The sequence below is a fragment of the Solea solea genome, chromosome 1, assembly GCF_958295425.1.
Source record: "Solea solea chromosome 1, fSolSol10.1, whole genome shotgun sequence".
Taxonomy (NCBI): domain Eukaryota; kingdom Metazoa; phylum Chordata; class Actinopteri; order Pleuronectiformes; family Soleidae; genus Solea; species Solea solea.
The window spans coordinates 4719813-4738261 of NC_081134.1; the positions used below are offsets into that span (position 1 = coordinate 4719813).

General features: G+C 39.5%; 1 protein-coding gene across 2 annotated transcripts in view; it reads left to right on the forward strand.

Annotated features, from left to right (window-relative positions):
* The window catches only part of LOC131468048 (guanine nucleotide-binding protein G(olf) subunit alpha), a 59111-nt gene that overhangs the window by 23843 nt on the left and 16819 nt on the right, over positions 1 to 18449 (forward strand). For both annotated transcript variants that reach the window (XM_058641896.1, XM_058641905.1), the window contains exon 5: positions 6599 to 6696. In XM_058641896.1, the coding sequence (XP_058497879.1) occupies positions 6599 to 6696 (98 nt within the window). The remainder of the gene's footprint in view (positions 1 to 6598; positions 6697 to 18449) is intronic.

Sequence of the window (18449 nt, forward strand, 5' to 3'; positions counted from 1 at the left end):
TGTCTTCCTTAGAGGACAATTCGATATGTATCTAGATGCATGAGCTATGTCAGGAGTCACGGAAAATACATCTTATAAAAGAAGGATATTATTCAATGCAGTACATTTCTGTGTAATATGTTGACATTCATTTTCAATTGCAAATTAAAATGAGCCAAAATCCATCTCCACTTGCCTTCAAATGTTTCATAAAAGACCAGAGAAGCTTATGAATGTATTTATTTTCCTTTTTAATAACACATTACTGATTTCTGCCAACTGGTAACTGCCTAATTGTTATTGGCTGTACTTGGGCACAGTAAGCTTTCATTGAAAAGTTGATTATCGTTAACAGACGGGCCACATAAGTCATGACTCAGGACCAGGTCACAAGTATCTAATGGCCCTTTTCCTCTATGGGCCTGCCTCGCCTCGCCTCACCTCGGCACGACACGTCACAGCACAGTTTAGGTTGCATCTCCACTACAAAAAAAGTACTTACTCAACGTGGGCGTAGTCACGTTGAACTGCGGTGACTTCGTTGTACATGCAACATACAAACTAGTGACTTGTAAAGCAGTTGTTTGTTGTTTGTATTTGTTCAGTACTTCCTCTATGAAATACAGCGTCAGGGTTGTGATGCCGGTCGCGATCTGCAGTGCTGTCGCTAAATACACCAGACTCCTCGATTTTAGATTAACCCACATTTTAGGATTGTTAAGTAATTTTAACTGAGTTCGGCACTGTTCGGCTTGATTTATGTGTCGGACGTCTTCCTGTGACGGCAGTCTGACGACGTCACGCATAGTACCTACTCACCACGCTTGGAACCTCGCCAGAGCAGGTATAGTACCTGGTACCACAATTGTAGTGGAAACGCAACTTAACCGTGCCACGCGAGGCGAGTAGAGCCAGTGGAAACACGCCATAACATAGCTACTTGTGACGTCATGATGAAAATGCACAAATCAATTTATCGATAATCATTGATAAAATTATCAGACAATTGATCGATAAAGACAATAAGACACCAGCCATGGGGGGCACATCCAGTGTACACCTAGTGTCGGTCCCAAGCCCGTATAAATGGGAGGGTTGCGTCAGGAAGGCCATCTAGCATAAAAATCTGGTGATCCACTGTGGCGACCCCTAGGGAGGGAGAAACCAAAAGAAGACAGAATCTGACATGGAAAACATTTCACTAATCTGAGACAGACTATTCAAAGCAAGTATATGTGCATACAAAAACATGTTTATACTGAACCTTTCTTATATTGAAAATGACAGCATATTATAAATAATTAATGTAATTGAATTATTGCCCAGCCCTGATCTATTCCAGTGGGATGAGATGAGGTCGTTGATGTTGATAGTCTGGCTGGCTTTGTACAGAAGAATTAGAGGAGATTGACTATTGTTGTACATTTTGCTTAAAGGCCAAAGGTCCCTTCAAAACTGTAGACGGAAGAATTCCAGTGTCCTGTTTTGACTGAAGATGCAAATTGTTTGCTTCACATCCTTGTTTTGCTTAGGTGATTGGATTTTGTCAGTTTTTGTCTGCATGACCTATATGATTTATGTGAAATACTACTTTATGCACACACACACATACCCAACTTCATAAACTCTGACACAAACACAGAAATTCTGTTCCAGCAGAGCCATCGGAGAATCAGCATCTCATGGCTGCTGGTGGAGCGGTGTTGAACTGGGAGGAGCAGAGGAAAGAGTTAAAAAAGCTTGTGTTCAAGCAAATTCCCTTCTGGACTCTTTCTGTGTTATCAGTTCCTCTGTAGGGCACTGCAGCACACACTGCATTTATTCAAAGGCCTAGTGTCACACGCCTCTGTGGAAAAGAGCCCTGAGGACCATACTCTGCCTTTTTTCCTCCCTTCTCTGCCCCTTCCACTCTTTTCCATCCTCCCTCCATCAAGTCCCAACACTTAGTAGCTTTGTCAGGCCCTTCTTTGGGTTCTTCAAGCCCTCCTGTGTCTGCTGGTGTAAAAACTTTGCTTTAACTATTAGCAGCTGAATGTAATCAGTACTGTTGAAACTCATTGATATTAGTTGAGGTGTGCGTTAAAGTTGGAAAGTCCCAGAAATGGAAGCAAACAGAGGATAGAGAGCAAATATGGCCCAATCGTCTTTGTTAGTTAGAGTTTGCAGCAGGTAAAAATGTGATGTTATTATTACAGGAAGCTGAACCGTAGTTGTCAAATTGAAAATAATGTATGACTGACCCTGACACATAACATGACAGCATAAAAGTGTTATTCCTGACATATGCCTGAAAAGTTATATTTATCGGTAACAAAAAAGTAAACATCCCTCTCTCTGTGAGACTTTCTCTGAGGACTGGACCAGTGGATTTCCTCCATGTTGAACTTAATCACCGGATCTGCCGAGAGGAGCTCTCCCGAAGCATGTGATCATTTATCAGGCTCCTTCTCCCTTGCTCTCTCTGGTTCAGGGCTATTTTCACCCTCTCCCCAGTCGGAGCGCAGAGCCAGTGCTGAGTGCAGAGAGTCATGTGGTGGTTCCAGGCTAGAGGAGGAGCCCATCTGAAAGACGTGCACAGAAAGAGACGAGGGATATTAGCCCAATCATCTTTGTTTGGGGCATACAGCGAGTCCTGGGAAATGTCTTAAAGTCATTGATAAGATGTGTTCCCCTTATAATGCTCCCCATTGTCCAGGAGCAGGAAGTCAGCTGAAGCACTAAGACTATGTATAGTCATTTACAGCACCAGACCTGTGGATGGATTTTGCACAGCAAAAAAAGCTTACTATGTCTGCCTATTTCTGTTTTGTTCTACAATTTTTGCTGAATTTGATCCAGTGCTAAGCTATAGCATTGAAGTGCTGTACCTTTTGTTGCTTGAGCTTAGGAGAGAGGAAAAAGCTTGTGACCAGAAAAGTCACAAGTTTGATTTCAGAAACCGCTAGATAAATGTGTATCGAGAAAGCGAATGACAACTGCTACAGCCGTGAGGGGTGTAAATGCAGGGCTGCAAGTTCATTGATTTTCATCATGAATGAATCTGCCGATTATTTTCTCGATTCTTTGATCCATTAATTAACTTTACTAGAATTTTACTGCGACGTAAACCAAGAAAAGATGTGACATGATCACACTTAGAGCAAGTGGAATGATTGTTCATGACTTAAATATGTCAGTTTACAAAATGGAAGGCAGCTCGAGTGGGAAGTGATTTCATTTAGTCTTATTACTATACACATTATTATACAGCCTTTTTGATACCCGTTTATCAATAATGATTATGATCTGTAGTTGCAGACCTATGTAAGATAAATGTGATGTTTCTATGATCTGTGATTTCTGTTTTTCTCTTGGAAGTAGGGCTGGACAATAATATAGTAACAATATATTGTGCAATGTAATTTTATCCAATTTCTATATTATTATATCTATATGCACTGTGCAAAACAATATGAGAAACAACACATAATTGCTATAATCTCTTTTAACATTGGTATTATCTCAGGTGTGTGAAGTCTTATGTAAGTGGTTTCTTCAACTTCCAGTCAGGAGCACAACTTAATCCTTAATTCTGATTCTGATATTTTAGCTACTGATTTGAAACGTTGTTTTTACTGTGATAACATGTTTGGTCTTATTGTCCAGTCTTACATGAAAGGTAATCAAAAGATGGCTCCACCACTAAAACCACTAAAATGAAAATATTTACAGTTCAATGTCACTTTTCAAGTAGAGGAATAGTTGGACATTATCAGGCATTCAGCTTTATCTTTCGAGAGTGGTATCAGTTTCATTTAAAGCCTGATAACAAGGATAAACGGAAATGCCTTCTCACAACTTAAAAGAAACTAAAAACTCTCGAGTCAGCACATTATATTTTATTTGTTTAATCCAAACAAACAGAAATAGAAACAACAATTACTAGTTTTTCTAGTAAACTGTGGTGTGTAGCTTAAGCTTATCCTGCACAGGTTGCCAAAAGGAGTTTGTAAGTATGGGTGTCAGTGTGCAGTAGGTCCGCCCCGTGTGTATCAGCTCGATCATACCAAACCTGACAAACTCCAGGAAGCAGCACACTGTCGTGTAGCCCAGCACCTGTTTGTCGAGAAGTAAAATACTATTTTTTCTTATCCTGCTTGTAGAGGAGCTTTAGCAAAATATTCTCAGGACACCATTACTAACAGAAGACGGTGGCTGTGCTTGGCAACAAGATCTTGCATCACTATAATACAGGGACATTTGCGATAAGGGTAATCATAACAATATTTCAACAGAATTTCAAAAGTGAAAGCATTTGTTTTGATCAGGATTGATTTATACTGTACTGTACACATTAAGAAAAGACACCCACATATGTAAAATGCAAAATGAATGTATAAATATTACAAAAATAGATACTGTATTATCTACATGCATGGAAGAAAGATAAGCGTATGTATTTTTACTTTTTTTTAATCTAATACATCCAATAATATACACAGGATGTGGTTGGAAAGAAAGGAAATGAATAATTTGAAAAGATTGTTTGATAAACATAAAAAATGAGTTTTTAGGTGTTATAATTAATGAAAATGTGCACTGACAATCACATAGAAATTAAACAAAGTAAAACGAATTAAAGCATTCATTAAATAAAAAAAACATATATAATATTATCGACTCAATGATTGTGCCATATATGACCTAATGTACTTAATTATGGGGAATCATCAGTCGATAATCATCAAACTCTTTATTAATTAACTTAATTTTATGAATTAGTATTATGTTTTGCAAATCATATATAAAGCACATTTGAACACTTTGCCCTCCAGTATTCAGAAAAGATGAAGACAAAAAAGATATTATGATTTAAAAGGAACAGCGATCTATAAAAATACCCAGATTCATGGATTGATGTATCACTGTAAAATGAATCAGTTTATCGAACACACAAATATTACATTCAATAAGATAATTAATGACAACATGTTCAAAAAATATGATGACTCTGTGTGACGGTTTGTTTTTGTGTGTGTTGTTGTGACAGTTACATTATTTTGTGTAGAATACTTTATGATGTATCAGAAAAACAGTAATAAGTGAGAAGCCTTATTTTACTTGTGTTTTACTAATTAATGTCATATTTAATAAGGGCAGATAATAATAATAATAATACGATTATTCTTTCTGCTCCTTTTCATTCATCTCTTTGGATTTTCCTTTTTTTAATTACATAATTTAATCTATTTTTATTTTTGAAATATTGTTTTCATGTCAATTGGTGACATACATATTTATTATTATTCTGTGTATATTTGATTTTTTCGTCACAGGGTGCAGCTTTGCATGAGTGAAATTGTGGTCTGAGGTTTGAGTCATTAAAGGTTTCGACTTTTTTTTTTTATTAACTTTTGCATCAAAACTTACCTATATCTGTGCTGTAGAGCCAGGAGTATTTTCTCTCTGACACATCAGATGTGTCTAAAGGACATTTGCATTAAAACACACCATTATATCTCCATAACAGTGCTGATCATGAATGATGCAGCCTCTGTTGCAGCAGCTGAGGCAGGCTGAGAACCAGTGTGTACTGTATAAAAGAATGCTGATATTTTTGGCCCCGTTTTCCAGTTGAGGTCTAGGTTTTTATCATAGCATTTATCATCAAGTTTTACTTAACCCAGTTCTGCTTTCCTCCCTCATGTGGGTGTGGCTTCACACAGACAAGGTTAGGGAGAGGGAAAGAGAAAGTGCTCTGGTTAAGGAGAGTGGTGGTGTGTCGCTGCTACATTATGGCCCTGTTTACACCTGGCATTATAATGTCTTTTCTGTGACCAGGTAGCACTTCACCACATGCATTTACACTTAACATGTATGTCCAGTGTCCACATCAAAGATCTGATCGCAATCTTATCACCGTTGTCCCACCGTCCCCTCTAGCAACAGACTACGGCATCACATACTTTGAGCTCCCTTATCAACAACAACAAGAAAGTTAGCCGCATGTGAAGTCACACTATTGTATGGACTCCTCTGCTTTTCAAAGCAGGGGGAGGAGTCGTCTTTCACGAGCAGAAAACCGCTATCCTCTGCTCACGTAGTTGCGGGTGGGGCAGAGATGCATTGCATTTACATCTCTGTTCAATGTGGTCACAATGCGTTTCTGCCTACTTCCTGAAGTGGTATGGCAGATCGGATAACAATCCGTTCTCGCGTGTATTAACACCTGATTGCAATATGATCACAGAAAACACATTTTAATTCCAGGTGTAATGGGGGCCATTGAGTGTATGAATGAATGGATGAAGTGGAAACTGTGTCAGCTATATTGTTTATATTATGACATGGCATTTTCTTGTCTTGTAAAAACGTGTAGCTTTTTATTATTGTGAATAGAAATATAATATGGCACAGCCCCAGTCTACTATTGCATGCAACTTTAAAGCTAGTGTTGTACTTCCCACATCCATGAGGTTGCTTGGGTTTGAGTCATGTATATTTCATGTACAAACACGGTTGAGAGAGAGACTTATATCCATCTATGAAGATAGTATGTGCTATTTGTTTGTCTCTGTTTCTTTTGTAGTATATATTATCATTTGATTTCTTAATGATTTTTTCCTTCTCTTTTTCTCAGGAGTTCTTTGACCATGCAAAGAAGCTGTGGGATGACGAAGGAGTGAAGGCATGCTTTGAGAGGTCCAATGAGTACCAGCTCATCGACTGCGCACAATAGTGAGTTAAAACCTGCAAAAACTACATTTTGTGGAATAGTTTTGAGCTTTACTTAAAATGGTTTGCTCTCAAGCACCTGCTTTGTGTCGGTATAAGATATTGAGAGGAGGACAAGTGAGTTTGGTTGAATTTGAAGCCTGTAAATTGTTGTCCTGTCGCTGCTCAGTCTGTCCTCTCTGTGTCGTGTTTGAGGTAAAAGCTCTCGCTGTGTGTGCTGCTGTCGTGCTTACATGAATATGGTTGAGATGTGTTTACTCTGGGTGTGGCAAGGCAAGCAACAGTTGTATAATGGAAAAGTGGTCTCAGACTTTTGGACCCCACTGTATATCTTTTCATGTCGGCGTGTTTGACGTTTCACCATGGCAATATGCAAAGCCAGCTCTGGCCTGTATTAAAATGTCCAGCCATTGTATTCAGCAGCTAACGTTTATTAAGGTTTAATAGGTTTATTGGTCGACTAGTTTGTCGATTAGTTGAAAAATGTCGATCAGTGTTTCCCAAAATTCTAAATGATGATGTGCTTGAATGTCTTTTTTTGGTCCACAAACTATTCAGTTCAATGTTTTTGTTAGATGAAGCAAAGAAAATGTATTCAATAGTCATCAACTTAGAAATCGGTTAATCGCTGTGGCCCTAATGTTTTTTGGCAGGTTGCTGAAGTTAAAGTGTCTCATATTAGTGTTGAAAGTGAAAAAACTAACTGTGGTGTTATTGTGACAGATATTCTACATACTTAAGATTACTTCAGTTATGAAAGTATGATAATTGCTGTGTGGCAAAGTGCAGACTGATGCCCCACATTATTTGGAAGGCTCCTACAATACCTTGGGCCTTTGTGGGGAACTGGTTGTCCACAGACCAGGAGCCCCATGTTACCTGTAAAAGGAAGTTTGGATATGCAAAGCGATTCACTGATTACAATGTCCTCCTTCTGCTTCCTCTCTGACTCACCTCTGGATTCACATGTAAATATGAGGACGTGCACATGGTTGAGACTCAGGAGTGCAGCCCACTGAAAATTGTCTCCTCCCATCCCAAAGGTTGGCTTCTGTTATCACCCAGGGTTTGGTCAAAGGCACACTTTATCAGCGAGTGGGGGATATTGTCTTGTTGTCAGCCATCTGTGAGCCTATGTTACATGAGCTTTAAAGTTGGTATAGCACAATGACAAAACAGGCTCTCCTCTCTTTTCCTGAAAATCCTCTGTTCCTTGGACATACATTTTGACTTTGGGTTTAGTGGTTCCTTGGTTGCCATGCCTGAAACAGCTTCCATAGAAAGTAGAGAGATAGTCAGGTGATGTTAGAGAGTCACATGAATCTGTAAGGTGGAGCTGTTACAGGCCAGGGCCTGTGTTTGTCTTTTCTTCTCTGTCTGCGTTTGTGTGCAGTACGACTGCACAATATGTGAAAGAGCATCTTGTGTCAGTCAGTCATGTTTGACATGTATTTTAAACTGTGTTATTAATATTCTGTAAATGCACAGGTCCTCTGAAAGCTGAAATCATAAACCACAATCTCTGATTTTATCTGCTTTTCTGTAGAATCATCATAATATGTGTGATTGCCAGAGTCATGTGTGCCTGGCTGATGTCTGGAGTTTGTCAGACGGCATAGCTTCTCACTTACTTCCTCTTGCAGTTTTAACCTCTGTATGAACTCTTTGGATGGAGGGCATTCATAGATACTCTGTCCTACATGGCAGCAGACCTGTCTGTGTGTAAAGGACCACACACACACACACACACACGCGTGTGCACACTGCACACACACACACACACACACACCACCTATTGTTGTTAGGACCACTTAACTGTACACTCTGTTCTTATCTACTGTGCTGGATGTAGTGCAACAGTGGCAGACGGCCTCAGCAGCCAAGTAGGTTGAAAGGAGAGAAGCACAGTTCATAGGTGTAGGGTTTTTATTTTTTTTGTATTGTGGTATTTTTATCATTTTGTGTACGGATGGCTTGACACTACCTTTTTGTGTCGAACACCAATATCACAATTTTACTGGTAGCGATGAGGCTCAGGCTTCATTGTCCAACACAGTATCTAAATAACTTAGTTGTTGATATGACAACTTCAAGATGTATCCGGTTCATCTATTAATTATCACATTGATAATGTTTATCCTGTACACGTTGTAAATTTTTTTCATTTTGTTTGGCTTTGTGCTATTTTCATTCATTTTAATCTTAATTCTTTTTTTTCAATTTTATAAACTTTTACTTGTGTGCTCTTTTTTTCTGGTACTTACTGAGTCTGATATGGAGCAACTGTAAAAAAACAATTTCCTTTGGGATAATAAAAGTATTCTGATTCTGAAATGGAAACTACAATTTTAAGCAAAAGCAGAGGCTGCATTTAATTGTCGTATTTTTGATTGTTCCATGATCTGTTGTGGAAATGAAAAATTAATACTGCTTTATGTTGTTTTGGATTGAATGAATGTCCTCTGTTTCTTGGACATACAGAGGATGTGATTGATTATAGGGCCACACTGATGGCATTAGCAACGCATCTACGTCACATAATGTGGTGTTTTTCATATCGGCACACATGTTAACAAATTAGAGCAGCCACACTGTCCAACTGAGTTCTAAATTCATCTCATCCAAGCAAGCCTCACTGTTCTTCTCATGAATGGAGCTACATTATTACCACACTGTTAACATCTATGTTACAAATGTTGTTAAATACATTATACATGTACACCTTTCAAATTACACTGACTGACTGATTGAATATCTACCAGGGCATGACTCCATTGGTTGCAAAAGAGAAATCTAGTTGATGGTCAGATAATGGTCTCAATCTTTAATTTGTGGCCTTCTTCAATAGGACATTATTTTGCTTTTCTAAATTATGTTCCCAGTTAGAGAAATATAGATGATAAAATGCGGCACATATGAGTGAACAACAGTGTGATTGACAAGTGGTATTTTTCAATAGGTATTTGGTTTCAAGTGACGCCTCTGAACGCTTAGTTAAAAAATGTCAAATTGCAGTTCTACAGGTTTCAAATCGGGAATTCCAATTGTTAAAGGCAACGTTACGACCGGTTGCAGTTAAATACCATGTTGTCCGGGTATTTAGTTGAGAACAGAGACTTACTATGTGCATTAATGAGGTTGTTTGGAGGAATGTGTCTTGAAAAAAGTTGCTATGGATGTACAGTTCATTATGAGCCAAGAAAGAAATGATAAATTATTAGACTTTCGTGGTGAGGAGTAGTTGTAAACTTTGCAAGATAGGGGTGTGTTTTGATGCTGTGGGAAACTGAGCGGCCCTGACGCAAGTTTGCGCTCTCTGCTTAGTTAAAAAATTATGTTACTTATTTTCAAAGACAAACCTTATGTAAAACATCAGCAGCTTAACAGTGTACACACAGGTGATGTGTTCCCTGTGTGGGAGGTGCACAGGGAAGCAGCCTAAACACAGGCCTCTAGTGTGTCTCACTGGGTGTGATCTTGTCCCATCTTCCACTTATGATCCTGTAGTCAGACCAGGATGTTGTAATTTCATCTTCTTTTTTTGTTTCGTTTCTCGGTCTTTTACTTCATATATTGAACTTTCACAGACTCCTGTTTGTGTAGTAGACTGTCTTGGATTACAAATGTGATAAAAATGCTTTCAGAAACACAGTAAGTAAATTAAAGAGGAAGTTGGCCTTTGTGTTGCTGTTTGTGGGTGGAGCGTATTCACAGCCAACAATCTAACATGCCAGCAATCTAATATAATAGATATATTGTCATGACATCCTCATCAGATCAAAGCAGAAGATGATTTGTCCTTCACAGACCTTGCTCGACTGGCACAATGTTTTTCCAGCAGGCCCAACACTAGCGACCCATTGGATAAAGCCACAGGAAATAAGTGCGGCCCGATGGCGGGTGCTTGTTATGCCAAAGAGCATGTCCATATCGATGCATTTGGAATCCTGTCACCCATTGATCTGCCCTCTGCATTGCACATTTATACGTTTTAAGAGCACAGATATGTGTCTGCCAGTTGATTGATTATAAGCTATTTTTAGCTGCAGTGTGCTGGCTCCATTGCAATGCCTTGTATGTGTCAATGGAAAAAGTCAAAAACATTTTTTTCATGTGCAGTCCCATAGCAAATTACACCATTTATACCAGGTGTTTACAACTGTAGTAGCTGATTGTTATCCAGTGATGGGTGTTTTTTTTGCTGAAATGAGGCTCTCTCTGCGTCTGCATGTGTACTGTGGCTGGGATGTTAAGTTGCAGCAGCAGGGACGAGGCCAGAGCAAAGCTGGCCTGGATGCAGATGGTGCTGGAGCTGGAGTCTGGGAATGTAACTAAAAATTCCCCGCACCTGCAGGGCCTTCAGTATCGCTGCTCCAACCCTCTGGAACTCACTCCCTCTGGCTATTTGCCAGACACCAACTCTGGAGTAATTTAAATCACTGTTGAAGCGACGCTTGCTTTGTGTTTTGGATCTGTCTTTGTTTTTCTACTGTACAGCGACCTTGGCTTTCGTGAAAGGCGCTTTATAAGTTATTGTTATTATTATCATCATTATCATTATTATTATTATTATTGTTATGATTATTATTATTCGCTTCCGGGTAGTGCTGGGTGGTATGACCAAAAATGTATATCATAGCATTTTTCAAAATTGAATCGGTTTCATGACGTACAACTGAAACCGCTCCAGCAAGAGAGAGAGGCTTAGTTCAATCTATGCACATACAGAGCAAGTGGTCAAAGAGGGGTAGCGGTGGCGTAAGCGTAAGACAATTTACGCTGCTTTCCCAAGTCATCAATCTCAATTTTTTGTTATTGTTTTTCCCTAGTGGCAGAAATTACATACTCTGCATTTATTGCTTGTCTTTACTGTTTTCTTTTACTAAATATCTTTGATTTTTCACCATTAGTGTTGCAAAACTACAAAATGTACACTAAATATTTATTCACCTTTTCAAGTATATTGTGGCATAATAATTGATAGCAAAAAGGAAAAATTACCCATTTCTCTTAACATAATTTTATCTGTCGTTTCATATCAGTTGACCATTCATAAATGTAAAACCTGAATGACTGAACCTTTATCTTGCCCGTCCACACCACAAACATGAATGAAAGACATTCATTTTGATAAGTGGCTTGTAGTGGCGAAAGTACACTTAATTCCAAAGCCACTGAATAGTCGTTAGCTGTAAGTAGGTTTCAATTGGCTTGACTCGTAGGTACTGGTGTAATTCATCAATCACGAAGGCGAGTTGTGTGAAGGGTTTGAACATTTATTTCCTCTTGCCGTACATCCAAGTTACATTTATATGCAGACCACCGCCCACCACGGCACCTTCAGGGAGGTGCGTCCTGATGGGCCGTAGCCTTGCCACCCTGACACCCCCCAGGCCGAGCAAAGGGGACCAGATCCCCGACGTCCAGTGACGCCCCCCGGCCACCACAGCCGCCCCCCCACCCAGACTGCCAGCCCCAACACGGCTGAGGGGTGGGCAGGAATTGGGTTTTTGTAGGTGGTTTACAAATAAAGCTAACTTATCATTATAATAACAATTTATGGTAAATATAATTATCATAAAATATTAAAATAAAGTCAGGCCAGAAAAACTGCAGACATATTATTATTATTATTAGGCACAATAACAACGTGGTAAATGTAATTTTATAATTATTTCACTGTGTTCATCACATTTATCAGTAACTTTATGAACCGATAGTGACGATAAGACAAGCAGCCTCGAATGACGAATAAATAACTGAAAACTGCTTTGTTGTAATATTTTAAAAAATGTAAAAGAAAACCCATCATTGCCTTCATTTATTCACATTTCTCATAAAGTTTTCACATAGTACGGTTCCCCGACAGTAGCCGTTCCCGAGACGCCACGTGCTTTGCTGTGACGTCACTCTGGGAAATACGATTTTTCTTTTTAAGGCCTTTAGGAAGGTTTTACAAATGTGAAGCACTGATGCCGTTTGATGGTTTTACCTATAAATGGCAGATCAGAGATGTTAATTTCTTTACAGAGTGTTTCTTCAATGTCTAGCCACAGGCTGTCCAGTTGTGGAAGTTCCAGACCACCATAGGCTTTTGCTTTTTGGAGGGCTTTTAAACTGATGCGTGCTGGTTTGTTTTTCCAGAGGCATTTAGTGGTGGCAGAGTCTAATGATTTAAACCATATTGGTGAAGATTGAGTTGGGATCATTGAGAAGAGGCAATTGATTTCTGGTAAGATCATCATTTTTATGGTGGTAACTGTTCCCAGAAGTGATATAGGTAAGGAATTCCATCGGAGGTCATCCTCTGTTGATTTAAGTTATGGAGTATAGTTTAATTGTGCGAGATCTGACAACCTGGACGAAAAAATTACACCCAGATATCTAATGTTTTCTGATTTCAGAGGACTGGATGGTGGTGATTTGAAGTCATGGTTGATTGGTAGGATAATCGATTTTGTCCAATTTATTGAGTAATCTGATTTGGCTGAGGATGTATTGTGTATTATTTTCAGAAAGAGAGTTTTGTAGGAAAAGTAATACATCATCAGCATAGAGGCTTATTTTGTAATGCAGTTTTGTTGTTTGAATACCAAAAATTATATTTTTGTTTGTGCGAATTGTGCTGCAAGTGGTTCAATAAAGATGGCAAATGGTGATGAAGAGAGTGGACAGCCTTGTCTGGTGCCTCTCTGGAGGGTGAAGCTTGGAGAAGTTTGATCCTTTGTCCTGATTGAGAGGCACTGGGTGAACTCTATACAATTTTGATCCAGGAAATGAAGTTTTCTCCAAATCCAAATTTTTGCATTGTAGCAAGTAGGAATTTCCAGTTTACTCTATCAAATGCTTTTTCTGCATCTAGTGATCTAAGTTTATTGATTGTGCAGTAGTTATATTTACTAATCTGCGTGTATTATTAGTTGAATGTCTATCCTTAATGAATCCACAATGAAATGTGTTTATGTCTGTACTAGGGGTTAGTTTACCGTCTGAGTCTTTTATGGAGTGGATAGTTGTTTTTTCTTTGTTTAATTTAAGTTGGTTAGCTAGGTATTTACTGGATTTATTGCTATGTTCAAAGTTTTCCATGCGTAATCTCTCCAGTTGGAACTGCGTTTTTCTTTCTATTATTTTGTTAAATTTGAGTTTTAATTTTCTTGTATTATTCAACAAGTGCTCATCTTGGGATGTAGGATAAGCAGTCTCTAATGTTTTTACTTTATGTTGTAGTTCTGATCCCAGTTAGTTTTCTTTCTTCCTTTTAAATGAGGAGTAGGAGATTATTCTATCCCTCATAACTGCTTTTGCTGCCTCCCAGAGGACACCTGGTGGGGTTCCTGGCAGGTCGTTTGTTTCCAGAAATATTAACCACTCTTTTTCGTAAGTATTTGGTGAAATTTGGATCATCTAGTAATAATGTTTTAAATCTCCAGTTTCTGGTTGGTGGTGTGATGGCCTTATTAGTTATTTTTAGTGAAACTGGTGCATGGTCACTAATAGTGATAGTGAATCAGAGTGTCTGTGATGTCTGATAGAATTGAGCTGTTGGTGAGAAGTCAAGTCAATTCTAGAGAAGGAGTTGTGTACAGGTGAGAAGAAGGTGTATTCTTTGTCGGCTGGATTACAGGAGCGCCAAGCATCACAAAGACCATAATCACTCATGTATTGTTTAAGTGTTTCTGTCAATTGCCAGTTTCGTGTTGTTCCTGCCTTACTGAGCCTATCAAGTTCTGGGTTGAGTGCCATGTTGAAGTCCCCTCCTATTATCAGTGTTGTGTCTAGGTGAGTGGACAGTGAAGAGAAGAAAGTGTGAAAAAAGGAGGGGTCATCGACATTTGGACCATATATGTTTGATATACAGAAGTCTGTATTATTGATTAATAAGTGAAGTATTATAAATCTAACTTCTGGATCTATCATAGTGTTTTTATGTGTGAAGTTTAATTTACTATTGATCATGATGGCTACTCCTATGTCTAGAGTTGTAGCTTGCTGTGTACATGTGGGGAAATTTTGATGAGGTGAGCTGGCAATCTGACTTAGCTAGGTGTGTCTCTTGTAGTAAGACAATGTCTGCTTGAAGACTATTTAGGTGGTTGAGGACTTCGTTTTTTATGCTTCGAGGTGATTCCACGCACATTCCAAGTGACAAGCCTGAGTGTATTCATCTTATTAACCATATCTATTTATCTAGTGTAACCTGTGTGTGTTCTCTGTGCGCAGATGTGCACGTGCTGATGCCTAGGATAGGGTGTGTGTGTGCCTGTCTGACAGCCTATGTGAGCTGATGTCTAGGATAGGGTATGTGTGTGCGTGTATGCATGTGTGTGTGTGCCTGTCTGACAGCCTATGTGCGAGACTACAGCCTGTATATCGATGTGTGTGTATGTGTCTACGCGCTTGTGGCGTGTCTGTGTGTGCGTGCGTCTATCTGATAACCTGCAATACTACACCCTGTATGTGGATGTACGTATGTGCGTGAGTTTACGCGTTCAGTGTGTGTGTGTGTGTGTGTGTGTGTGTGTGTGTGTGTGTGTGTGTGTGTGTGTGTGTGTGTGTGTGTGTGTGTGTGTGTGTGTGTGTGTGTGTGTGTGTGTGTGTGTGTGTGTGTGTGTGTGTGTGTGTGTGTGCGTGCGTGCGTGCGTGCGTGCGTGCGTGCGTGCGTGCGTGCGTGCGTGCGTGCGTGCGTGCGTGCGTGCGTGCGTGCGTGCGTGCGTGCGAGCGAGCGAGCGAGAGAGAGAGAGAGTGCATGCGTTTGTGCCGTTATATACAGGGACCTCGTTTTGATGTGGTCATTAATTACAGGATACATGTTGTAGATAATGACAACATGTATGTTTTTCTATGTTTTTATGAACATAGAAAAACATAAAAACATAAACATGAAAAACACACAGAGTTGACAAAAATAACCAACCAAACAAAATCCAACAATACATTCTTACCGCAGTGATTGTGAAGTTAGTGACAGATTAGATGAGGGAACGATCGTATTGATTTATTGGGGGCGATATATCGGTTTTCTGCGTGTTTAATAGAGCCAGGGGGTTACCACTTTAAATTCGCTGTCGGAGGATGAGGCTGCTCCAGGGGAGTCCTCCGGGCGACTGCACTTGGAGGAGGGGGTAACCGCTGGTTGTTTTTGGTAGATGGTGCGTGCTGAATATGATGGCACATCGTTTAGCGGCGTTGCCATGGCAACTATGCAAAGTCGGATTTTTGCGACAAAAAACAAACTGTCACAACTTCCCGAATCCTGGTCCGATCTGAACCAAACTTGCTAGGATTGATAATAGTTCGGCCCCGAAGACGTCTATATGAAAATATTCAATTTCCAAAACAGAGCCCCCTGCTGACAGCAGACAATATGACGTTTGGTATTTGAACGCACTTTTCCTAGAGCTTTTGGGCGATCACCTTCAATACCGGTATGACATTATGCTACGCAGCAATCGGGCACAGCCCACACCCCACCTGTCCTCAATCGAAGCGCAATACCCTAACCCTGGGCTTTACCGTACCACACCAAACTGAACCATGAAGGAAGCGCAGCATAAAAGATACATGCATTATGATACAGAAGAAAAATAATCACATTGGAACCAGAGTTCAAAGCCTGTATTTTTAGACTTTAAAAGTCTTCCTTTTAAAAGTATCTAAAAGTCAATGATTAACCAAAAACAAATGAAAACACAGATAATTAAAAGTATTAACCATTTGTCTTAAAATATAGGATGGAAGCACTTTGAGGAGCCTGTCTCATCGCTCCTGTCAGGGGAAGGAATGTATCTCTATTATCTTTGTAAAGACAGTTATATTGTGCCTTTCCTGATTAAATAAATAGAGCTAATGTCTCCAAAACACTCCTCGTCTACTGTTCCATGGGTTTTAAAGATTAATGCAGTTATATTTAATGAAACAAAGCATCACTGAATGTTTGAAGTTGTAAGGGCTGTTTTAGATGAGGGTGTAGGTTTGTGAAGCTGGCCCAGGATGGCGAGGTACAGCCGGGACAGGACGAGTCTACAACAGTCCTGAAAATCGCACATAGACGCATGTCTGAGGCTGGGTCTGGTTCTTGGCCTAGACTGGGGCTGAGGTTGGGGCAGGGATGTAGTGCTGGTCACGGGACTCTGTCATCAGCCTGGGGGCCACTGACACAGTCATCTGTGGCAGTAAAGTTCTAAGAATGACCGGCATTGTCAGCCAGCCCAGGCCCCTGAACGGCCTACAGAAACAGAGGGGCTACACTTCACAAACAGTGGCTCTCCTCAATAAGGAGCCTCTTCTGTTCATGGAAGAGCCCGAGAGAGCGATATTTATACACTGGCTGCATGTCACCACTGCTTCTTTCTGTCACCAATAAGTTGCTTGATTTCTCCGTCTTTTAGCTGACTTTATGTGCAAGCAGCACCAGGGGATACAGTTGAGCTGTGGGTGTTTTCTGAACGTGTTTGAACTCATCTGTGCACTTATATTTCAATGTGATAACTTCTTACACATTGGTTGTCACATTGTTTTTTATGCATGAGAAATGGGCTTTTCCACTTACAGTAGATGTTTGTCTCACTGCAGCAACAGAGCACCATTTGAAATTGTATTAAACCTTTATGGACTGTATTGTTTTAACCACTTAAGGGCTGAAGTAACCATTGAATGTGTGCATTTAAAAAGTCTGATGCTGAAGTATGTTAAACTATATGTACTACACTGTAGTTTACTGACAACTTTAATGTTAATTGTACCTGGAAAAAAAACTGTGATGAACAGGTATTGAGTGGAGGCAATGAAAAAAACAAAAACTAAAATCTGTATTGTCACTTTGAATAATTAACTTTGGCTTAAAGACAAAAACAGACAGCCCAACTTGTGTTTTCTGCAAAGTTAAAAAAATTCTGCACTATAATACAATTGTTACCATCAAAACATGGGTTATGAATATGTATAGTGTGTTTTGGTATTTTCATATCCTTATATATTTATACCATTTACAGTCAAACTATTAAAATGTTTTTTTCTGATGATGAGATGATATGATCTTTTTGTGAGAATAAATGATGGTGCCTATGTTTACTATGGCTGAATTAAAATCATCATCTGAAATGATCACAAAAAAGAAATACTTTATTCATAAAAATAATCATAAAAAGCCTGATTAACAAAAACCTTTGTGTCACTTGTTAAAATCAGATGACCCTGCTGTCAGCTGACTGAGAAATAATCAAAGGGGGCACTATAGTGTGTTTGTGTGTGTGTGTGTGTGTGTGTGTGTGTGCGGTGAGTGTGAGTGAGATAGAGAGATTTCTGAGGAAGAGGAAGGAGTGGTTTTGAGCATAACTGTAGAATCTGATCTGCTGGAAGCTCAGTTTGACACTATATACAGAAACCACTGCCTCCTGGATTTCATGCAGTTAATGCATTTTCTTATCGATAGTTGGTAAACAATAATTGTTATTAATAAATAATAGAAACACACAACTTTTTTGTTACATGTACATTAAGTTGTGGTCCACAAGCACTAGCATCATGGCCGCTCTGTCCTCCGCCCGAGTTGCGACGTTATGCACTGTCAAATCTGTGGCTTAGAGGCAGCTTAATCTTGCCTCACTTTTTGTTTTAATGCTCTTTGACCCTTTCTCATATTAATTATGCTAGTGCTTAGGTTAATGTGTGCCGCCTGCCAATGTAAATCTTAATTACACCGCATGTGCAGTCCAGAGAAATAACACGCAGACGTAAAGAAACATACATGCTTG